General features: G+C 38.7%; 1 protein-coding gene across 10 annotated transcripts in view; it reads left to right on the forward strand.

The window, feature by feature from the left end:
• The window catches only part of LOC121294891 (LARGE xylosyl- and glucuronyltransferase 2-like), a 123525-nt gene extending 104463 nt beyond the window's left edge, over positions 1–19062 (forward strand). For 9 of the 10 annotated variants that reach the window (XM_041219049.1, XM_041219054.1, XM_041219053.1 and 6 more), the window contains 14 exons: positions 8125–8307; positions 10072–10349; positions 10991–11073; positions 11524–11647; positions 13146–13317; positions 13944–14048; positions 14225–14337; positions 14748–14873; positions 15331–15486; positions 15980–16197; positions 16404–16682; positions 17177–17323; positions 17430–17625; positions 18165–19062. In XM_041219049.1, the coding sequence (XP_041074983.1) occupies positions 8208–8307; positions 10072–10349; positions 10991–11073; positions 11524–11647; positions 13146–13317; positions 13944–14048; positions 14225–14337; positions 14748–14873; positions 15331–15486; positions 15980–16197; positions 16404–16682; positions 17177–17323; positions 17430–17625; positions 18165–18362 (2295 nt within the window). In that variant the 5' untranslated portion in view covers positions 8125–8207 and the 3' untranslated portion in view covers positions 18363–19062. The remainder of the gene's footprint in view (positions 1–8124; positions 8308–10071; positions 10350–10990; positions 11074–11523; positions 11648–13145; positions 13318–13943; positions 14049–14224; positions 14338–14747; positions 14874–15330; positions 15487–15979; positions 16198–16403; positions 16683–17176; positions 17324–17429; positions 17626–18164) is intronic. The other variant, XM_041219060.1, reaches the window with a different exon arrangement.
• Positions 19063–21277: the final 2215 nt, after the last annotated feature.

Consider the following 21277-nt stretch of genomic DNA (forward strand, 5'->3'; position numbering starts at 1 on the left):
TTTGTCCCCTGAGCACAAAATAAAAAATAAATACAAATAAAAACAGTACAGCCTGTTTTAACAGTTATCGATTGGTGCTTTTTATTTATCCTCTCAATTGTTCTGCAAAAGTACATTGTGATAAAACAGTCTGAGTTAATATGAGACTATAGATCACAGAAAGATACTGTTTTTAATCTAGCAGTCTACTTCTAGGGAGGTCAATTTGCTGTTGTTTTTCCTATTGTTTTGTGCTGTGTTTAGTTTAGGATTAGTGAGCTATTAAGCATCATGGCTTAATTTCTTGATCACCAACAATGCATGCCTCATAGGTACTGGAGGTTAGAAGTAGGCCATTGAAGCAAGGTTTGGAAACATTAGTTCTATAGAACTGAGATGTTTTATGTTCTCAACAAAACAAATTATTTTCAATAGAAAAAGTGTTTCAGAAAGCAATTCGTCTATAGCACTCCACAGCAATATAGTAAATATAAATAATCGCACCTGATTAAACCAAGTGCTGTGTGGAGGGTTACTAGCAAAAGACTAAATAACAAAGCGCTTCACATTCGTTACTGGAAAACAAAATCCTTAACACCAGTAACGTAAAGGTGGAACACTCTACAGCAAGAAAACCAACCTCTTGCAGTACAGTTGAGAAACAGTCCTTCTGACAAAGAAAGTTAGTAGAAAGTTAATCTTTAAAGCCTATAGATATGTTGCAGAGGGTTGTGCACAAAAAACATAAATCAGAAAGATTGAAAGGAGGGCTTTCTTTGAATTGGACTACCATGGGATACATTTGTAGAAATGCACTATTTCCACGTTCTTATTTTACAAATCCTGTGGAGACACAGTAATGCAATTTAGCAAATTAAGATATTTTGCCTACTTTTGTATTTTTTTTTTTTTTTTAATGTGAGTTCCACTGTTAAACAATACCCTCTTTTAATATTCCTCACATCTCATAATGCTAAACATACTGTTTAAAGATGGAGCTCACATAAGCCCCTTTCACGCTGGCATGCTCTACCTGGGTCAGGACCCGGTGTCATGTGGGTCGGCTGTGTGATTTCACACTGCTTTTGATAAAGCAGGGTTGGGCTGGGTGACAGACGCAAGCACACAATACGTGTATCAATGCCCTGGAAGCAGCTTGTTACGGACGCTTCCATCCAAGCTTCTCTGGATTGAACCATCAGCCCAAATGTTGATTAGAGCAAATGTTTCTACATCCCTGCTGCAATCTGGCTCATGCTGTGTCTCAATCAGCACAAATATGGCTAAACAGAAATGTACCTTGCAGAAGTGAAACCTTCATGCAGGCATGGCTGTTTGTTATTTCGTTGGCTCATGCATTTTGTCTCATTCAACCTGTCTCAAAGCGTGTCGACCCACATTTTGAGGTGGTTCCACACTACGTGGGATTGTGACCCGGGTAGCCAGAGCCCAGGTCCGGATGCAGGTAGGAGTGCCACTGTGAAAGGGGCTATAGATAAAAGAGAATGTGGCAGTAGACAAGTTCATTCATGCCAATATGCCCTATTGCAGCTCCATTAAAGGTAAAACAAATATTTCATATTGGCTGTAACTTTTAGGCAAAATCCCCATCTTTATCAACTTTTGCTCGTGTGGACATTTTTATTTATTTGTTTGTTCAAGAAAGTTTGATTAACAGTACTAGCTTCTGTCCTCTTTATCCTCAGGTATTACAGTAAACCCATGGAGCAGATAGATACTCATTAAAAACCATGTAACATTTAAAACAATTACATTTTATCAAAAGCAGTCAGATCACAAGGAATTTTATATTCACGTTTTGAATTACTTTTTAAATATTTTCTTCCGTCTGCATTTAAAATTGAAACAAAAGCTGTGCTGGGGGACTTGAAAGGCATCGTTGGGTGTTTGATGAGGGAGCCTTCATTATCTCAGCCCAGCTTATGAGAGACTTTCTTAATAGGGTTGATTTATTTTTAATCAGAAAAATGTTCTCGGTTGATTTAACGCATTTGTAAAAAGGTAATATTTATTTGTTTACAACAGCAATGCACTAATAAAAACAATTATTAAGCATTTGTAAAAAGGTTAGCTTTGTAATTGTTTCATGGGATCCTTCCACACATCTCTGTCTAACTGGGTGGCTTTTAAAATAAAGTTAATAACATGTGTAGTGCTTTCTTTGTAGTGGTTTGATACCTTGAAGGACTTGGACCCCCCCCCCCCCCAGTGCTAAGACTAAAGAGCTCTTAAGCTTGATGGGAATGGCAGTTGTTTGTGAGACACTATTCCTGAGCTGCAAGATCAGTCACTTCTTTGTTTTCTGAACTACAGTGGTGTGCACAATTATTAGAACAGCCCATTTCTTCTGTTGTTTGATTTGTTGTGCATATGAAATCAAACCACTGTAAATAAAAATAAATTTGGAAAATTGTCAAAATAGGCAGATTAGCGTTTGTTTAACTTAATTGATGACTGCTAGGCTGCACATGTAATTAATGTAAACTAGTAAGAGAAAAGGAACACACAAACTTTTTAGAAGTGGTTTTAAGATGCCTAATTAAAGCACAAATTGGTCTTTTTACACAAGTGAATGTTGTGTCTATATCATTGATTTACTGACTGAAAATTGAAAATCTCACACCCAGAAGTTTACATGCAAGAAAGTATATAAAGGATGGAACTATTGAGGTGCTCTAATAAATTTGCACACTATTGTAATATGTAGGATCACATCTACTGCAGGTGAATGTCAAAGCCATGACTTCTTGGTACAGAATGATCAGCGCTTGGTTATAGAGTACTACTCTTATTTATGCATCTTTTGGAGCACAGTGGTGCACAAGTTCAGAGGAGAAGGCATGCTTTAGACAATTCACAGCTTGAAGTGGAATAATGCTGTGAAACATGAGGTATGCCATGTTAAAACCAGGATAAAAGAAAAATTAGCCTTCATTTTGATTTTGAAACTATTAAAATTATCATTACATAGGTAATCTCTCTGCATTACAGAGAGATTGCCTGTTTTATTTACTCAGAGTTTTGTATGGGCAATAAAAAGTGTTTTCAGGCTAACCGCCCACTTGTATCGGCTTCAGCCTTGTTTTGGCACAAACTGCAATTTTGACAGAAATATTGTCTCTTTCTCATTTGCAATCAGAATCTCTGCAGAGCTCGGCTGGAACAATTTTGTGCACGGTATATTATAGCATATTAGAAAACACAGAATGTTGCTTAGCTTGGAAAACAAAAAAGCAATTGTTTATATGACCCTTCTCCCGGCTTTTGAAGGTAAGGCTGTTTTCAACTGGCAGTAAAGTGGGGAAAAATGCAGCGTAACTCCCAACCAATAAATCATACAAGGATAAGCTACTGCTAGCAACATATCTGAGAGAAATATGTTTGTGCACTATTTTCATGCCTTGTCAGCACTGAAATATGTATCTGGAATGATGCTAAAGTTTTCCAGACTGTTGTTGCGCAAGCATTATCATTCCTCATGTGCCAGAGGGAGATGGGGAATTCTAATTAGCCACCTGCATAGGCCTGGAAAGAGTAATTCTGTATAACAACATGTCAATGAATGGGAGGCCTGCTGGGTTGAGGAGGGATTATTGCAACAGCTCCTCACAGGACTAGTAATTAAGATGTGGGATCACTGCAGTTTTACAGGTGATGTCATACTTTTGTTTACAATTACAGGTGAGCCAGTCATTTTGGATTTTACTTAATAGTGCAGCGGAACCTGCTATAGCCGATGTAATTGGTTACAAGGGTCCATCGATATGTGAAAATATTGTATCTCAGAGGAAGCCATTGCACTATGTTGTAGATGCTTTATTAATGTTGTTACATTATAAATGAACACATTCAATGTGTCTAAAACATCAAAGTACAGTACTACATGTATATTTATACAAAGAAAATTCATGAAAATGGTAGGAAAACAAAAACAGTATGTGGCAATTTACAAAACAGCATTCTGAAAACCGGTTCTTACCATGCTTTGTCAGTTCATACCAATGTAATCCGACATTTTTATTATTATTTGTTTCCCTCAAACCGAAAGTGCATGTTACCTGAGACAGACATGGAGTTTGGAATTGACTGTTTTAGACCAGTAATAAAATGTGCATTGATCAGGTTCCCTCTGTTGGTAGCAGCATGTATAAACAGCACGTATGCAATGAACCCTCAAATGGTTTGATTCTCAGATGAAATACTAGCAAAAGAAAAAACATATATAGTTCTTTCTAGTGCCGTACTACCTTTTCATTTAATCAGAATCCAGCTGCGCAGCAAACATCTGATTGCATAGCTTTAAATGGATCAAATTCAGAGCCAAGAAATATCAACTTTTATATCAACAAGTTTTAACGAGTTCTGGCACAGAAACAAGGATCCGTTCACTTTTATCATGGTTTTTAATGCAATAGCTTTTTTCATAGGAATGATTTCAGGCTATCATTAGTTGTACTTGACCTTGGTGTAGAAAGCCGAGAAATCTATGCACTTAAACAGCCGTGCCTATCCCCCATTTATTTCTAAAGGATGATAAGTGTAACCCAGTGAGATAATGTCTAGTTTACTGGAGTTGACCTGGTGGTGATTTCAGATATTCAGAATCTCAGAAACTACTGCACAACTAAACATATTACACTGTTGCATGCAGAGCAACCAGTTCTTCAGGGATTGGAAATTCAATGTAATTAATCAAACTGAAGTAAACATAGGGATCATATCAGGTTATTGTTAGAAGTTAATATTCAGCAAATTAATTCCACTTTTGAGAAATGCAGGCAGAGTTGAATTCCTGCTATAAAAACTGTTGCCGGGGCAAAACATTTAAGAGAGTCCAACAGGGACAGAATTAGTGCTGCAATGCGGAGGTACACTACAGTACAAAGCAGAGTCCAAACAATCTTCAGTAATTGCTAATGGCACCCCCAGTTCCAGTTGCACATGTTAGGTAATGTTTAAGAAGCTAGTCAACCTCTCTGACATGGCCAAATATGATAAGTCATTTTGAGAGTCAGGTCAACCAATTAGTGTAATCTGAGGTATTGATTTTCATATGGGCGCAAAGTTACAAAGAATATCAGTTTTACACTGCAGACACTGGTCATGCTGATTTTCAAATAACTTCCTGCATAAAGGCTAATACTCTAAAATCTAGATCCAGATTTCTATATCCTTGAGGTCTGATATAAGAATTGAGGAGTGAAAATACGGTGAAAAAAATCGAAACCGATGGAGACTAGATGGAGATTTGTTCATTGAATTCTAAAGGCATTGTTTATTTAGTACTTTTCTACTGTGTATATGTGCTGAATTGTAGTGCCTGCCAGTGTAGAATGAAGTAATGTGTTTATGCAGAGATTCTATAGGGCACTGCGATTTACATCTGCAATCTCTGAAGCTGGAATTGGATGTGGCATCTTTTGAGGGGAAGAAAAACAGTGAAATAATAAAAATGGGATTTAGGCGCAAGCAAGCAGTACTGTACGGTATGTTCTAAGTAAAAGTCAATGCAAAAAGCAATGATGCTTTACAGTTAATTTATCTGGCTCTCTCTCACAGACCCGAGAAGGTATTCAGCTAGAATGCCCTTCTAGTCTTTGGCTCTATCTAAAGCTGTTGGAAATCAGCCGCATAATACTATAAAAAGTGATGTCATCTTAAAAACCAGGCTGAGAGCAACCATAACTCCTTCGGGAATTGTCTCCCACACAGCCACAGCATAGAAGTGACAATTCACCAGGCATACTGGCTCAAGATGCAGTTATTTCAAAGTTTGGGCCAGGGCCAATAAAGAAGCTAAGAGCAATCATCATCAATAATAATAATAATAATAATAATAATAATAATTTGTGATGGATCCTCATTCAAAACGCTATGAAATAACAACTACATTGAAGACTGCCTGCCAGGCATATATGTTGTCTTTGTCAAAGTATGCATGCATTACGTTGAGGTTGTGGAGATGAATTTCAACTAAAGGTACCTCATGTTGTATGTGTTTGCATGAGGTTGTCATTTTTTCCTTGTAAAGTTGCAGATTGTGAAGGATATTTAACGGATTAAAACCAGGAAGGGCACAAATTGCTAAGCAATGGGAGTCTTATTTCCATCCCTGTAATCCCCAGGCCACATTTGAACTTGGGATCAAGAACATATGAGGTTGGATTGAAATTCTTACAGGTGCACTAATACTTGAATGGATTTTCAGCAGTCGGTTAATCTTTAATCCTTGTGGTTGAGCCACATGCAGCGTATCTCCTTCTGTGGTTATAGATCAGTCATTCTTAACTGTTTTGGGTTTGATCTTACAATGCCCACCTAATGTGAAACTAACCTTGTATTGCTTTTCTTTGGTTATAGAACTCTTTGATTTCTTCCCATACTTGTGTCACTATGGTTAAACGTGCTATACAGAATGCTATAGAAAACTGCACTAATTCTATTTAACTGGAAAACACTATTGTAGTGCACGACATATTAACCAGCCAGGTGCTGCTGTAGTGTTTGGACTGAGATCCTCTTGTTCTCCACACACCCTATCCACTAGATGACATCCTGTGGGCAATGCTTAAACCAAGCTCTTTTTTTAATTGATGGAACCAGGGTTCAATTCCAATCTCTCAGCCTGAAGTGAAATCGTTGAACTGTTCTACTGAGTGAGATTGCCAATGACATTGATGCACACAGTTTGCATCCCCAACTAGAGGAAAAGAGCAGTGAAGGTCCTTCTATGTCTGTTTTGGCAGGGTTACTGCTTAATAGAAAACTTTCTGCATCTGCATTTTAAGGCCTCCGAGAACCACTATGCACAGTTTGGGGTGGGGGGTGGGGGGGTTGTTAGTTTATCAAAAATAAAAGCAATGTCAATTACTTATGACACAGAGACCTTGTTATCGCACCAAGCTGTCTCTCTCTTAGTGAATAAATGAGTAAAAAGCAGGGAACATAGGCAGACTGCTACATGATGGGAAATGGCACGTTCTAATTGCCTGCTCTCAGCGCGTCACGTCACTATAAACCAGATGTGACTTGCTGGAGCAAAGAGGGAGCAGGACTTAGCGGTCCCCTATTAGGTGCGATGGAGAAAGCAGAGCGAGTCAAAGAGTAAACCCAGTCACAGCACGTTTTTTCTAGCAATTTACCACCGTCTTTCTGGAATTGACTTCTTTTAATTGAGAAAGCGAGAGAAATGAAATGAGACAGATGGTTACTGGAGCAGCCACAGTGGGAGCCAGTGGCACCTCATTGTTTTAATTCAGAGGCGTGTCACTCTTGTTCCCAGGCAATTGAGAGATGGCTTCAATATCCTTAATGCCAAGCCTTACCTTTTTATCTGCACTTTGTTCCTAATGGATTATTTCTTAAGTACAATGCTGCCTTCTTGGTTTGGTCCCACTGCTGGGTACTGTGACTTTAAATCAGCTTCTTGCAAGTTAAGCTAACAAGCCTTCGTTGAAAAGCAAGTTAGTCTTATCCGCTCCTGACAGTTCTTGTCTGAATACTGTGCCACAGCAGACTTCCTTAATGTGGCAGCCTGAGATTCCTACATCTTAAGCCGTTGACATCTTTGTTATTTATACCTGATTTTGGGGGTCTGTACAGATTTAAGGTTCAGCCTTTTAAGATGAACGGTACCGAAAGAAGCTTTTTTTGGACAAACTGTGTGCTTTTATCAATAGCTTTATGCAGGTATCCCTCCTAATGCAGGTTTATTTTAATACCCACATAGTAACTATGATTGAGTAATATGTCAGCTGCAGATGCTCAAGGCATTAACTAAATACTGAGGTTCTATAAAATACACGTTGCAGGGACAGGTTCAGTTCCTGGTTGGTTGATTTCCGTTTCCACCAGGTAATGGGTGCAGGAGCCTTTAGCCATTCTGCACCTAAGGTGATTGAAAGCAGGATGTCCTTTATTTTATTGTAATCTAGTGGCATGCAATAGGTGCAGGAACACCTTGAGATTCTTGTCTGGAAAAGTGCTGAATAAATAAGTGTGTTTTGTATTGTATTCCATTGTATCTGATTATAATATATATTATTTTTGAAATGATTATGCGTTTACTGATTTTTTGATCTTTTTGTTTTATGGATTATGTTTTTTTTTGTTTTTTCTTTCCAGATGATAGGATGCTGCAGTTAGCTGGAGTGGGATTGAACCCCACCTAAACTGTTCCTGTCCTTTTTGAACCCCACTTTTCCACAATGTCCTGCCCTTTCCGTGGGAAGCTGAAGCTCTTGGTTGCCACGGTGACATTTGTCATCCTCATCACTTGGCTTTACCTGTTTGTGGGTAATTTAGAGAGTGAGTATGAGTCAGAAACTAGCAGGCTAGATTTGATAATAAAAATCCACACAACAGAGCTTAGAGTAGAGATATGGAAACTGCTGCCAACAATAGGCAACATTTTATTATTTACTGCAAAAGTAAAACCATATGATGATCTGCTGTCCTGCAAGAAGTCTTTCCGGTCAGTCTACATACAGACTAAAAAACATAACCAACACCTTTGAGAACTTGTATGTGTATCTCTTATTAAATCCAGAAGAACAACTGGAGGCAGATCAGTCTAGTCGCTTGTTAGAGCTCAGACATTAGACCCCTGTTTAAACTCCATACCAGAAAGTTAAATCACTTCAGGGGTTAGAGTTACAATGCTAGTGGCCCAGTGTCCTTGCTGCCATCAGCTGAGATAAATAGCTTGCTACAGGAATATTTGACAACTTGTCGTTTTTAAAGCTTTCTTGAGGCTGTGCAGAAGTAAATTGTAACTCTAGGCTGCAGTGAAGGTACAATCACAGGTCCGTGAGTCACGTTTAGAACCAGGTTCATTGATCTTGTATATCTGCAGAAAAGATCTGTGAAACGGAGGGTGTGGGGATTGATAGGAAATCACTATCCTGGGGTTGGCTTCATCTGACATTGCTAACTAGCGATCTGAAAAGCAGAATGCATTTAATAATCCATTGAAAAATGCATTGTTTCCTGTTGTTTTTTTCTTTCATGTGCTCCTTTGCTTAATGTAGGATTTTATTAGAGGAAATAAAGAGCAGTGAATATCGCTTCTTCCCCACTGTGTTAGTGTTGCACTCTGGGAGGTGTGTTGTTTTCATGTTGTAACAGCTACTTTTGTGTCTGAAAAAAACAAAGCGAAACAAAAGGACTGTTATGTTGTTGAAAAACAGAAACACTTTCGTTTTGAAAGAACAGTCAAGGACAAAAGGAGCAAACGTGATGTTACATTTTGGTGGCACCCAGCTGCCTATAGAGTTTTTGTTCATGAGTTTGTAGGCGTTGATCGCATACTGTTTGCTATTTGTGGACTGAGCGTACAAACCACTATCCAGCATGTTGATCAAAAGCACATACGCCTAGACAGAATACTCTTTGGAACACAGTATATTACATCCCGATACTGTTTTTTGTGTTCTGTATATAGAGATTGATTAATTGTGTCCTTGAATAGGATAGATTGCCTACCTCCAGGTATGATATTTATCCCATTTGCTGGAGGATATTCACAAGCGTTTTAATTGGGTGATTAAAGGTTTGACCTTTTACATGTGGGAGTGAATGTGTAATATCCACTGCAATCCAGAAGCAAGCTTCCTGTTGGTGGTTACTTTGGTTTAATACATGTCTGTCTTTTAGAAAGAGGCTTGTCCATCACCATAGCACAGGGCACAAGTCCCCCATAGCTGACTCACAATGCAGCACTCATCACAAGAGGTGTACTTCAAACTGGAAAATATTACACAAAACAATTTCATGCCCCTCTTCTACAATACAAAAAATAAATAATTTGTAAAAAAAGCAGGTAGGCAAGCACAGGCTTATGTGTTATAAAATAAATGCTGTGTTATTGCCAAACAGGCAAATCTACAACAATAGATCAACAATAAACTAAATTACAGCACAAGGGTTGCAGCATCTCAGTCATGGACACCCAATAAAAGCCATGATAAAAAGAGGTACTGGAATATCGAAGTTGTTTTACAGAGCTTGAATTGGATGAAACAATGTCAAAGTGGAGAAGCTATCTACCTTGTGTTTGCGGTGGTCTTGCAGACGGCCGGTCCCTGTTGCTGTCCCCGTGTTTGGATGAGCAGTCAGATCGCTACCTGGAACACAACGTCCTTGATGCACGCGTCCGGGAAGTGGAGGAGGAGAACCGCCAGCTGCGCCTTCAGATCAGCCAATCCCAGAGCAGCAATCAGGATGGGAACTACGGCAACCAGCAGTGGGCAGCGTCCGCAGACACGGGCGCAGAGGATGGGGAAAACACTGCAGAGGAACGAGGCAATCGCACGGACTGCATGAAACAGCCTGTGGTGGAAAAGTGTGAGGTAAGCAGTGTGAAGATGACCTGACCTTGCAACTTGCATGGACAGCTGTCTGTCCAGTGCCAAGCCAGAACACTAGGCAGTGTGATTGCCTGTCATTACATAAAAAAGCAATTATTTTTAAAAGCTGTCTGCATCTACAGCATGAGATTCCCCTGTAGTTCCAACACTTTTCTTTGAGTTTATATACAGTGCATACATAAAAATAAAATTGACTTTTTAACTTTGACTTTTTAAAAGATATACAACCTAGATTTTCTTTTGCGCAGGAATTTATACTTGGCTTGTGTGTTAATGTAACTGTACTCAGGGTAACTACTCCATAGTGCAAGGATAAACTACATAATCTGCACTCTTACAGCTCTTTTAGGGTCTTACTCCATCTAGTGGTTGTACTAGAGAAGTACAAGGCAATACACTTGACAGTTATGCTGATGATTTCTTTGAAGTATTCAGTGGGACAGGATGACTAGAATGCATTTCTCCTCAAACAAATTCAATTGATTGTGCAAACGGTTGCCAGGGCTGGATTTGAGTTTGAGTGTTTTTTTTTTTTTTTTTTTTTTTTTTTTTTTGCCAATCTAATCCACTACTCACCCACCCAAGATTGTAACTCCTGGCTCTTGTTGTCGCTCTGTTTTCAGCTCCTCCATGTTGCATGCGTGTGTGCGGGCCACAATGCCAGCCGTGACGTGATCACCCTTGTGAAGTCCATCCTGTTCCACAGGTAAGAGTTAGTCCTGGCTCACAGCACGTGTGGTTCTGCCTGCTTAAGCATACAGTTGATATGCAAGGCAGACTCTAAACAAAGTCACCTTGGCTGACATGCCTTTGTTGTTCCCAGTATTCTTTATTCGGCAACAGGGAGAGAGAGATTGCTCAAGGAAAAGTGACTCATTTTCAGGTCATCTTAACATTTCAATTCAGAAATAGGCTGCAGTCACTGAGAGACAGGCATCATAGTCCCTGTGAATGTCAGCAAGTTAGACTTTTTTAGATTTCCTTAAGCAGTTTAAAAGTATTTAAATAATAATAATAATAATAATAATAATAATAATAATAATAATAATAAAAGCTTACAATATTGTTTTCTTTTGAATTAAACAAAACTGAACTGTCTAATGCATTTTTCTGTAACCACACACTCTGACCGTGAATCCTTTTGTTTTTTGAACAGGAAGAATCCCCTGCATTTCCATTTCATCACAGATGCAGTGGCTCATGAGATCCTCAGCTCTCTCTTTCAGTCCTGGATGGTACCTTCTGTGCAAGTTAGCTTCTATGATGCCGATGAACTCAAGGTAATGATTTGTTTTGAATCTACGTGAGCCTCTCACTTGCCCCCTACGTGGAAGAGGACATGTTTCCTCTTGTCCCCCACATCACCTTTCCCAATATGAGTACTAATCACAAACAAAATTTGAAATTACTTTATCTACACTAATAGCTCTGTTTAATAGCTGTCTTACAGGCATGAAGTATTACCCAAGTCTTGGGTTGATAATTGAGGCCAATGTGAATGGCAATGACTATAGCTGCCTTAATAATAAAGGTTATCTTAGATTTATTACATTAAAAATGCATTGAGTTTCCCAGAGCTTGTGTAAAATGTAGCCGTCAGGCCCTTGTGCAGTAAATGTGAAGGGCAAGAGAGTTTTGATACAAAAAGATTGTTGCTTTGGGCTGCTGTTGGTATATAGTACATTAAAACAGGGGCTCGCTAGGATAAATAGATTAGAAATAGTTGCATGATAATGCAAACTATGTAATCCTTGCAACTGCAGAACTATGATTCCATCTGCTGTTCCAGCTCATTTCTCCCCATACCCTGTGTAAACTGTGTACATCAGCTACAGCAACATGCATCAGTGTTTAGACAAGAGAGCCTTTTGCATGAAACATTTGAGTTAAACATGTATGACTTTTTTAATTCATTTTGGTTCTTGGGGAATTTTAGCTCTCATGGTAGAAGAATTAGTCTAGTAGATACATGCGTTGGCTAGTGCTGCCTTCTATGTATTTTTATATTGGTTAGGAAAGGGTAGCCCAGAGGAGGCCAAAGTTGCCTCTTCCATTCCTGGTCTTTTGTTCCAACCTTGTTCTAAATTGTTTAATTGAACCAATTAAACCTCCATCCAGACCCTGAAGCAGTTAATGATCTCATTTTAGCTGTTAAATCTGGAGCGGCCCTCCAGGACCATGATTTGACACCCCTTGATGTCAGCAGACAATGTCATCCTGGACATAACCTAATGGAAGTCATTATGCGTGTGCAGTTTAAAAAATTGATTAATTTTAAATATTAAAGACAGTCGCCTTCAAGCATGATTTGACCTCCTTCTCTGCAGCCTCTGCGTTCAGTAAATTTGAATTCCTAAGCATTTTCTGCTGATAACCTGGATAGAACTTCTCGTTGTAATGAGGGTGGTCCATCCAAGGTTGAGCAGCACTTTTCTGTAAACTTGTCCCATCTGCTGTATGCAGAAACACCCTTATTAGGATCATATAACCACTCATAAAAAGTACAATGGAGCTTTTTAAGTACCCTGAAGTTTATAATTAAAGAAACTGTAAGTTAATAAAGTGTGAACAAGTGCATGGCTTAAAGGAAAGTCAGACATATGAACTTTTGTGAACTTTTTGATTGGTTTAAAGTAGAACTTATCAAGTACTTGAACTGTTGCCTTTTTATCACAGAAACCAGGGACCAAATATGGTCGTATCTTACACACTAGGCTAAGGAATAATGGGCACAGGTTGTTTTCCCAGTACATTTGAGCATGCTTTATTCTCTTCTAGTCTGAGGTTGCTTGGATTCCCAATAAGCATTACTCAGGGATATATGGACTGATGAAACTGACCTTGACCAAAGCGCTGCCCTCTGACCTCACAAAGGTCATTGTCCTGGATACAGACATCACCTTTGCCACTGACATTGCAGAGCTGTGGACCATCTTTAGAAAATTCACAGGTATATTAAAAAAGCATTTTTTTTCTTTTTCACCCTTTTTTTTATTTCTCCTTCACAAATATGCTTATAGTTATGGGCACAGTACAAGGTAAACCTGCACAAAGTTGCTGTGCTTTGCAATTTAAGTTAAATTTGAATAGAAAATTGCACACATACATGTACAGCGATGGCCAGAAGTTTTGCACCACCTAGAATTATAGAATTGAGACATCATTAATATATATATATATATATATATATATATATATATATATATATATATATATATATATATATATATATATATATATATATATATATATATATATATATAATTTTATTTTAACATAATGTAATCGAAGAAACTACAAAAGGGTATCGCAAAAACTTAACCGAAATCCATAATAGTAGTACAGTATTACACATTTTTCAATTTGTCAGTTTTTCATGATATATGTGCAAAAACCACATCCATATGTAATTCAGTATGTTAACATAACATTATTCAGCAGGTTTCATTTGACTTTTGTGAAGCAAAATGTGTTAATTCTATAGGGTGATGCAAAACTTTTGGCCACATAGTAGCTGTAGACAGCTGACTTGGGGAGCTCCTCTTTTCCTAACTGCTTGTTTTATCAATGTGTTAGACAAACAGGCCATTGGTCTGGTAGAAAACCAAAGTGACTGGTACCTGGGAAACCTGTGGAAGAATCACAAGCCCTGGCCGGCCCTAGGGAGAGGGTTTAATACGGGTAAGCATTCCTCACAGCACCATGTATTCCCTAAAAGCATATTCTTGCTACTCTGTGAAATGTATAACTCAGGCACATTTTCCTTAACATTTTAACAAGTGTTGAGACGAGCATTGAAGGCTGTTGGAGCTGTAGGTGCTAATAGGCCCGCTCCATCTCTCTCCTCATTGGTTCAGGTGTAATCTTGCTGTTGCTGGAGAGGCTGCGCTGGATTGGCTGGGAGCAGATGTGGAGACTGACTGCAGAGCGGGAGCTGATGAGCATGCTTGCCACCTCGCTGGCTGACCAGGTCAGTGACACCCTGCAAACACCAGAGGTCGCTAATTCACAGGGCTTTCACTCTCTGATTCACCTATATACACACACTCTGGTCAACACCCCCAAGGGATACAGTTCAAAGTGATGATTATTACATCTGGGCAAAAATAGTTGAGAGACCATGGGAACAAGTGTTTTTATAAAATATCAAAACCAGTATATATACTCGGTACAGTAGATACATTTTATGTATATATGCAGTACTTTTACTTTATCAGGGCCACTAAAAGAGATTTGTTTTCTATATTAATCAGTTCTTCCTTTAGGCGAAGTAAAGTATAGATTATTCTGTTGGCAGTTACAGTTAAACTTGCTGTTTCAGAGAGCTAGTGTGGCTGGGTATTTCTGCTGGCAGTAACGAAGTGTACGTGTTGCTTGCAGGATATTTTCAATGCTGTTATCAAGCAGAACCCTGTCCTGGTTCATCAGCTGCCCTGTTTCTGGAATGTGCAGCTGTCTGACCACACCCGCGCCGAGCAGTGCTACACAGAGGTGTCAGACCTCAAGGTAAGGCTGCCTTCACCCAGCACTCCGGCAAACCACATTGCATCACAAAGTATTGCTGTGGCAGGACAAACGTGGCTGAATGGTATTGATATACAAAACTTAATTGTTCATTATGCACTAGTGTTTTGAAATGATAGGGGTTTAGATTTTTTATTTTTATTATTATAATTATTTATTTAAAAGTTAGCTAAAGGATTAAATCTAGGCCCTCAGGGGTGATTTACTGGTCCATACTTTTGTTTTAACCAGTATCCCTCCAAAACTTTAAACCCCCATAATCGTAGCTATTGCATACAAGACACATCTGAGCTTGTTACCTATACACTGCAGCTAATCTAGCTTGTAGTAAAATCTGGAATTGGCTATGCAGTAGGAGTCTTGTTCCCATGCCTGGTCTGTTGTAAAGATGACCTGCTGTGGTTGTTGCTGCTGTGTAAGATGGTATCTGTCCTTTCAGGTGATCCACTGGAACTCTCCTAAGAAGCTGCGCGTGAAGAACAAGCATGTGGAGTTCTTCAGGAACCTGTATCTGACCTTCCTTGAGTATGATGGCAATCTGCTCCGGAGAGAACTCTTCGGCTGCCCCAGCCAGCCCAGCACAGAGAGCATTAAGGTGAGTCGAAATGCATCTGTGCTGCAGCCACTCAAAAAATAAAAAGCACACTATATGCTCATCGTTCTATCCCTCTGTGATTCCAGAGATTCCGGCCTTGTCTGAGTCAGCCAGTACCTGTTCAGAATTAATTCATTAGCTAAATCAGTTTAGACATTTTAACTTGGACAACTGCTAATCCTATAGGAAGCTCAGGGATTAAGCTTTGCCTTTGTGACCCTAGAGTGCAGAACTGCCTCCTTGCGTGCACTGCTTTACCTTTCTGGACATCATTATTCCCAGTTGCCCATTAATAATAAAATAATACATGAATAGGACTGTGCTCTCTGTCAGACAAATCATGCTGCGTTCTGTCTTGCAAGAGCCTTGTTGCCTGGTGGCATGTCCATGCCGCTCTGTGCGTGGTCTGAGCAGTGATGCCAACAGGGATGATCCTCCAGATAAGAGCAGGACCTCTGCAGGATCATCCCTCACATGCACTTGGGTTTTGCAGAATGAGCAGAGAAGCAGCTCCAGTCCCTTCACTCGCCTGCTTCCTGTGCTCCAGTTACAGGGAGCCCTGGAGGAGCTGGACGAGGATGACCAGTGTTACGATTTCCGCCGGGAGAAGATCACCATGCACCGGGTTCACCTCTACTTCCTGCAGTACGAGTACACCGAGACGCAGGGTGGGGCCGACGTCACGCTGGTGGCACAACTCTCCATGGACAGGTAGGGGGGAAACTCCAGTACTGAGCAACTCAATATGCATGTTACTAGTTGCCAAAAATGAGTCCTAATTGAAATAAATCTGCAGCCGTTTATATTAAAAATGCCACCATGTAAAAAAGCAATGAAAATGGATAATAACTCCTGGTCTTTTTTCCTAACTAGCTGCGTTTCCCAAACCCACCACCACCACCCACTTTGTTTTCCAGGTTACAGATGTTGGAAGCCATCTGCAAGCACTGGGAAGGGCCCATCAGCTTGGCCCTGTACATGTCGGATGCCGAGGCCCAGCAGTTCCTGCGCTACGCCCAGGCCTCGGAGGTGCTGAAGAGCCGCAAGAACGTTGGCTACCACGTCGTCTACAAGGAGGGCCAGTTCTACCCTGTCAACCTGCTGAGGAACATCGCGTTGAGAAACGCCAACACTCCCTACGTCTTTCTGGCAGACGTGGACTTCCTGCCAATGTACGACCTATACGATTACCTCAGGTGAGCCGTTGTACATTTTAACAGCTTTTCATTGTCCAGCTGTAGGTGGAGGTGACTTTTGTATCATTTTTGAACGTACCTTTTAGAGAGAAGTCTTTTTTGTTTTTGTTTTTTAACTGTAGGTCCAGAATTGTATTGGTAGTGTGCGACTCTAAAGCTTTCTCAACTCTGAATTATTCAGCAATCAAGGTTAAAGGAATCGTTTCCACAGCACCGTCCACAAACTAAATGGTCGCCTCGCTTTTGTATCAGTACTGTCCTTGAATTTACCAGCCTTTGTACGCTTTTATAAAGTCTTTAAACCGTTCTGCACCCGCCCTCGACTGGTGATTTCATTGGTGCAGTTGTCGTACCTCTGAACCTGCATTTGACTCTGCTATCTGAAACAAATAAAGTATATTTTATGATATTTAAAAAATATTTAAATTCTTTCAATTTAAACCATTTGCCTCAAATTATTATTATATTATTATTCTTTTTCCCCTCCGCCACAGAAAATCCATAATCCAGCTGGACATGGCCCACACAAAGAAAGCCCTGATCGTCCCAGCATTTGAAACCCTGCGGTATCGCCTCTCTTTTCCCAAATCCAAAGCAGAGCTTCTCTCCATGCTGGACATGGGGACCCTCTATACTTTCAGGTTGGTGCATACTAATTACACGTCTCAGCCCCTGGGTTTGAAACTTGACATTTTGTATTTAAAGCCCACTGTTTGTAATTCTTTATGTCTTCTTGTTTGCTTTCAGGTACCACGTATGGACCAAGGGCCATGCCCCAACTGACTATGCCAAGTGGAGAACAGCAACCACCCCCTATAAAGTGGAGTGGGAGTCAGACTTCGAGCCTTATGTTGTAGTGAGGCGTGACTGTCCGGAGTACGATCAGAGGTTTGTTGGTTTTGGCTGGAACAAAGTATCTCACATCATGGAACTTGATGCACAGGTGAGAAAAATATATATATATATATATATATATATATATATATATATATATATATATATATATATATATATGTAATAAAATACTGTAGTTCGTCGAATAGGGTTCTGCAGGATCTTATAAAAATTTCAGTATTATTCATTGTTGGGAAAAATTTTGCTCACTGTGAATGTACATTGTTTATTTTTCCAAGGCCAACTTCTGTTCATCATCCTCCTTTCTTCTAAGCATGTTTACACATTGCCAGGTAGCAATCGGTGTATTCTAGTTGATTGCATTAATGACATTTTAAAATGCTCAGACGAACAATATCTAAATTTTTAATCAAAACAAGAACAGCTATAATTTGCCAGGTATTGTGTTATGCAGCAGGATAAGTGTTGGGTATCTATTTACAAACCTAAGAACCAGTGATTCAGGGAAATGTGGCTTTTTTATGAAACAGTAAATTAGCTGTAACAGGGAATATTGTGGCTCTTGACTAAACAAGTTTATACACCTTTAATGATGCCTATTTTTTTTCTCCCTGATTTTTCTTAAAGGAGTATGATCTGGTGGTATTGCCCAATGCCTTTGTGATCCACATGCCTCATGCCCCAAGCTTCGATATCTCCAAATTCAGATCCAGCTCCGGCTACAGGAACTGTCTGCAAACGCTGAAGGATGAGTTTCACCAGGATCTATCCCGCAAGTACGGCTCAGCAGCCCTGAAATACCTCACTGCTGAAAGGAACATGTAGAAGATCTGCCCCAACCCTCGGCTAACCCACTAACATCCTGGGATTGGTACCTGCTGAAGAGCTGGGTGATCTCACAGCTACATCCAGGAGCACTACTTTATAATCCCTAGAGTTGTGTTGGCCAAGGTTTCAAGCAGATAATACACAGGATGCATTGAAACATTAATGTTGGGAGAAAGATGGATTTTCAATATTTGTAAAACAGAACTATTACAAATGGCTATTCCTGGGCTTTTTTTCTATTTTTATTATTATTGTAAATTGGTCCTGGCAATTTCACAGATTTATACAGCACATACAAAGGTTAAAGAAAGACAGAAAAATAGGGGCAGTGGGATTTCATTTGGGGACCATTTGCTTGTCAAAGCAAAGCTATTTCAATAACTGTGGGAATAAAAAAAAAAAAAAAATTGCTTTAAAAATGAAAGAACATTCTTTTTGACAATCAGTACCTTTTTGTTTTTAATGAGGGCAGATGATTCCGTGGGTGATTTTTAAAAAAAAAAATGAATATAGTTTTAATGACACCAAACATGAAAGTTAGACATTAAAGACAATATTGTTGAAGGAGATTGATGAAGATGTGCAACACATTTGGATGTTATTTCAACCTGCTCTGGAGCAAGAAGCTTTTAATCAACAGGTAACCGTGACTTATATAAAAAAATAACAATAAAAAAAAGAAAGAAGAAAAAAAACACTGGAAACTATTATTATTATTATTATTATTATTATTATTATTATTATTATTATTATTATTATTATTTTTGCTATTTAAATTATTTAAAATATTTTATTATTAGATGTACACAATTTCATAAAAAATAATGATGTATACGTATTGATTACAGTATATTGCTATTTTCATAATTTCATAACTTTTTATTTTATATTTACATTTTGTTGTTTTCAAAAGAAGATCAGTACCCATCTTTATTTCTGTAGTTCACTGCAGGTGTTCACAAAGGAAGAGGCCAACGTGTTTTGGTGTAAGCCACATAAAAAAACATTGGCAGGTACATCTTGCCTTCTGTCTGTCAAGTTTCACTCATTCTGGGGACAGTTCAATATAGACATTGACCTTAAAGTTAATAGTAGTTGATTTTGACAATGTATTATTTAATCTCCACTTGATTAGTAGTGGCCCTTATTCGCACAAATAATTTCAACCATTCCTAAAATTCATAAATTAGACAGAAACGTAATAATAAATAATACAAGTAATAATGAATAATACTTTTCCAGACAACACTACCAAGATTTTATTACAATGCACCGAGCCCAGTTTTTAATCATACCTGAGAAAACTGGGACCCGATCTAAAATAAAAAGAATAATCACCTTATTAACACTGTTCCATATCTCAGGGACAGTGATTAGAAATAAACGGGCACTCAAATTATTGGAATATGGAGAGAGACGAATGAGTGAAAGGCTACTGTTGCAAGTGGCTGGTTCCATTACATAACATTTTTGTTTCTGTTTTTTGAATGTGTTTCAATTTTTGAAAATGTCAAGGATGAAAACTGTTTTCTAATGCATGTTCTGGTCACATATTTATCAAGCCTGTAGGACAACTTACCGTAGAAGTGTACAAATCTAATTTTACAGGGCATGATCCACAAAATAAAGTATTTCCTATTGGAGCTCACTGGACCTTTAACCCAATTCTTTTGTGAATTATTTGAAAATGTTAGTTTAGGATTAAAACTCAATTTCTAAAATGAGATGCATGATGCCAGTGAGCAAGAGTAACTGGTTGTGGGTTATTATAGGGGAACCTTGTATTAATAGTAGACCCAGTCCCTCACCCCCTATCCAGTATTTAGCAATATGCCTTTGCCAATTTAGTGCATGTATGTATTTTTTAAAAATCAATTTATTTACAGTATGTGGAGGACCATTTTAATACTCGGTTATTTAAAAAAAAAAAAAAAAAAAAAATTCTGTTTGTTTTGGCTATTAAAAATACCAAAAAAAAAAAAAAAAAGAAACTGATGCAATTTTAAAGCCAGTCATGTGCACTAAGTAATGTTGCACAATATTTTTTAATAGATTTATTTAAATTCCGGTGGGAGTAGTTGTTTGATTCCCCCACCCCCACCCCCACCCCAAAAAAGTAATGTTAAGGAGCACAAAAGTATGTTGTGTAATGTTTTGTCTATAATGCATCTCATTACAGAAACCTCAGAAGAATTTATACATGGAATTGTTTTAATTGTAACAGAAAAAAAGACCATGCAACACCTTGTAGCAACCCCCTCTCCCCAACTGTCTTATTCATAGTAATGATGGAAAGTACTATTAGCTGTTATTTTCATTTATTCCATTTCACTTATTCAATAAATGTGATTGTGATATAGCTGAGAATATGCATGTACCATTTTCACAAGGGGCAACAATTTCTGGAAATGGGTGCTATGCAGAATATTTTGGGGGATTTTGCCATTTCCAGAAATCGGTGACCTACTATGTATGAGACCAGTAAGCTCCAGCTCTGGTATAGAACATTACAACATCTTGTGAACACCAAGCCAATAGTGTACCTGTAGACTGTCCAGATCTTGTTTCCTGCCAATGTGCTGAGTTCAGTTAATGCGAGTGCCTTTGCTGTATTGTGAATCTGGTCATTGATTGTACCACTGTACTTCAGGAGCCTGAGAAATTACAGGCTTGTTCTATTTATTATTGCTGGGTTAAAACAAACATATTTTTCTATATAGGGAGGGATAAAAAAAAATGCTTTAAATAAAGTTGCCCTTTCATAATGAGATGAGTGTTGCTTATTTATTTTTGTCTCTGTAGTTATTAAATGTGTATAGAGTAAACTTCAACTGTCTGCAAAGTTCTTAACTTCTGAGATTTGACAAGTTGAGGATACAAGGAGAAAATTCTGCCGGTCAAAACATTTTGAT

This window comes from Polyodon spathula, chromosome 19 (genome assembly GCF_017654505.1).
Source record: "Polyodon spathula isolate WHYD16114869_AA chromosome 19, ASM1765450v1, whole genome shotgun sequence".
Taxonomy (NCBI): Eukaryota; Metazoa; Chordata; class Actinopteri; order Acipenseriformes; family Polyodontidae; genus Polyodon; species Polyodon spathula.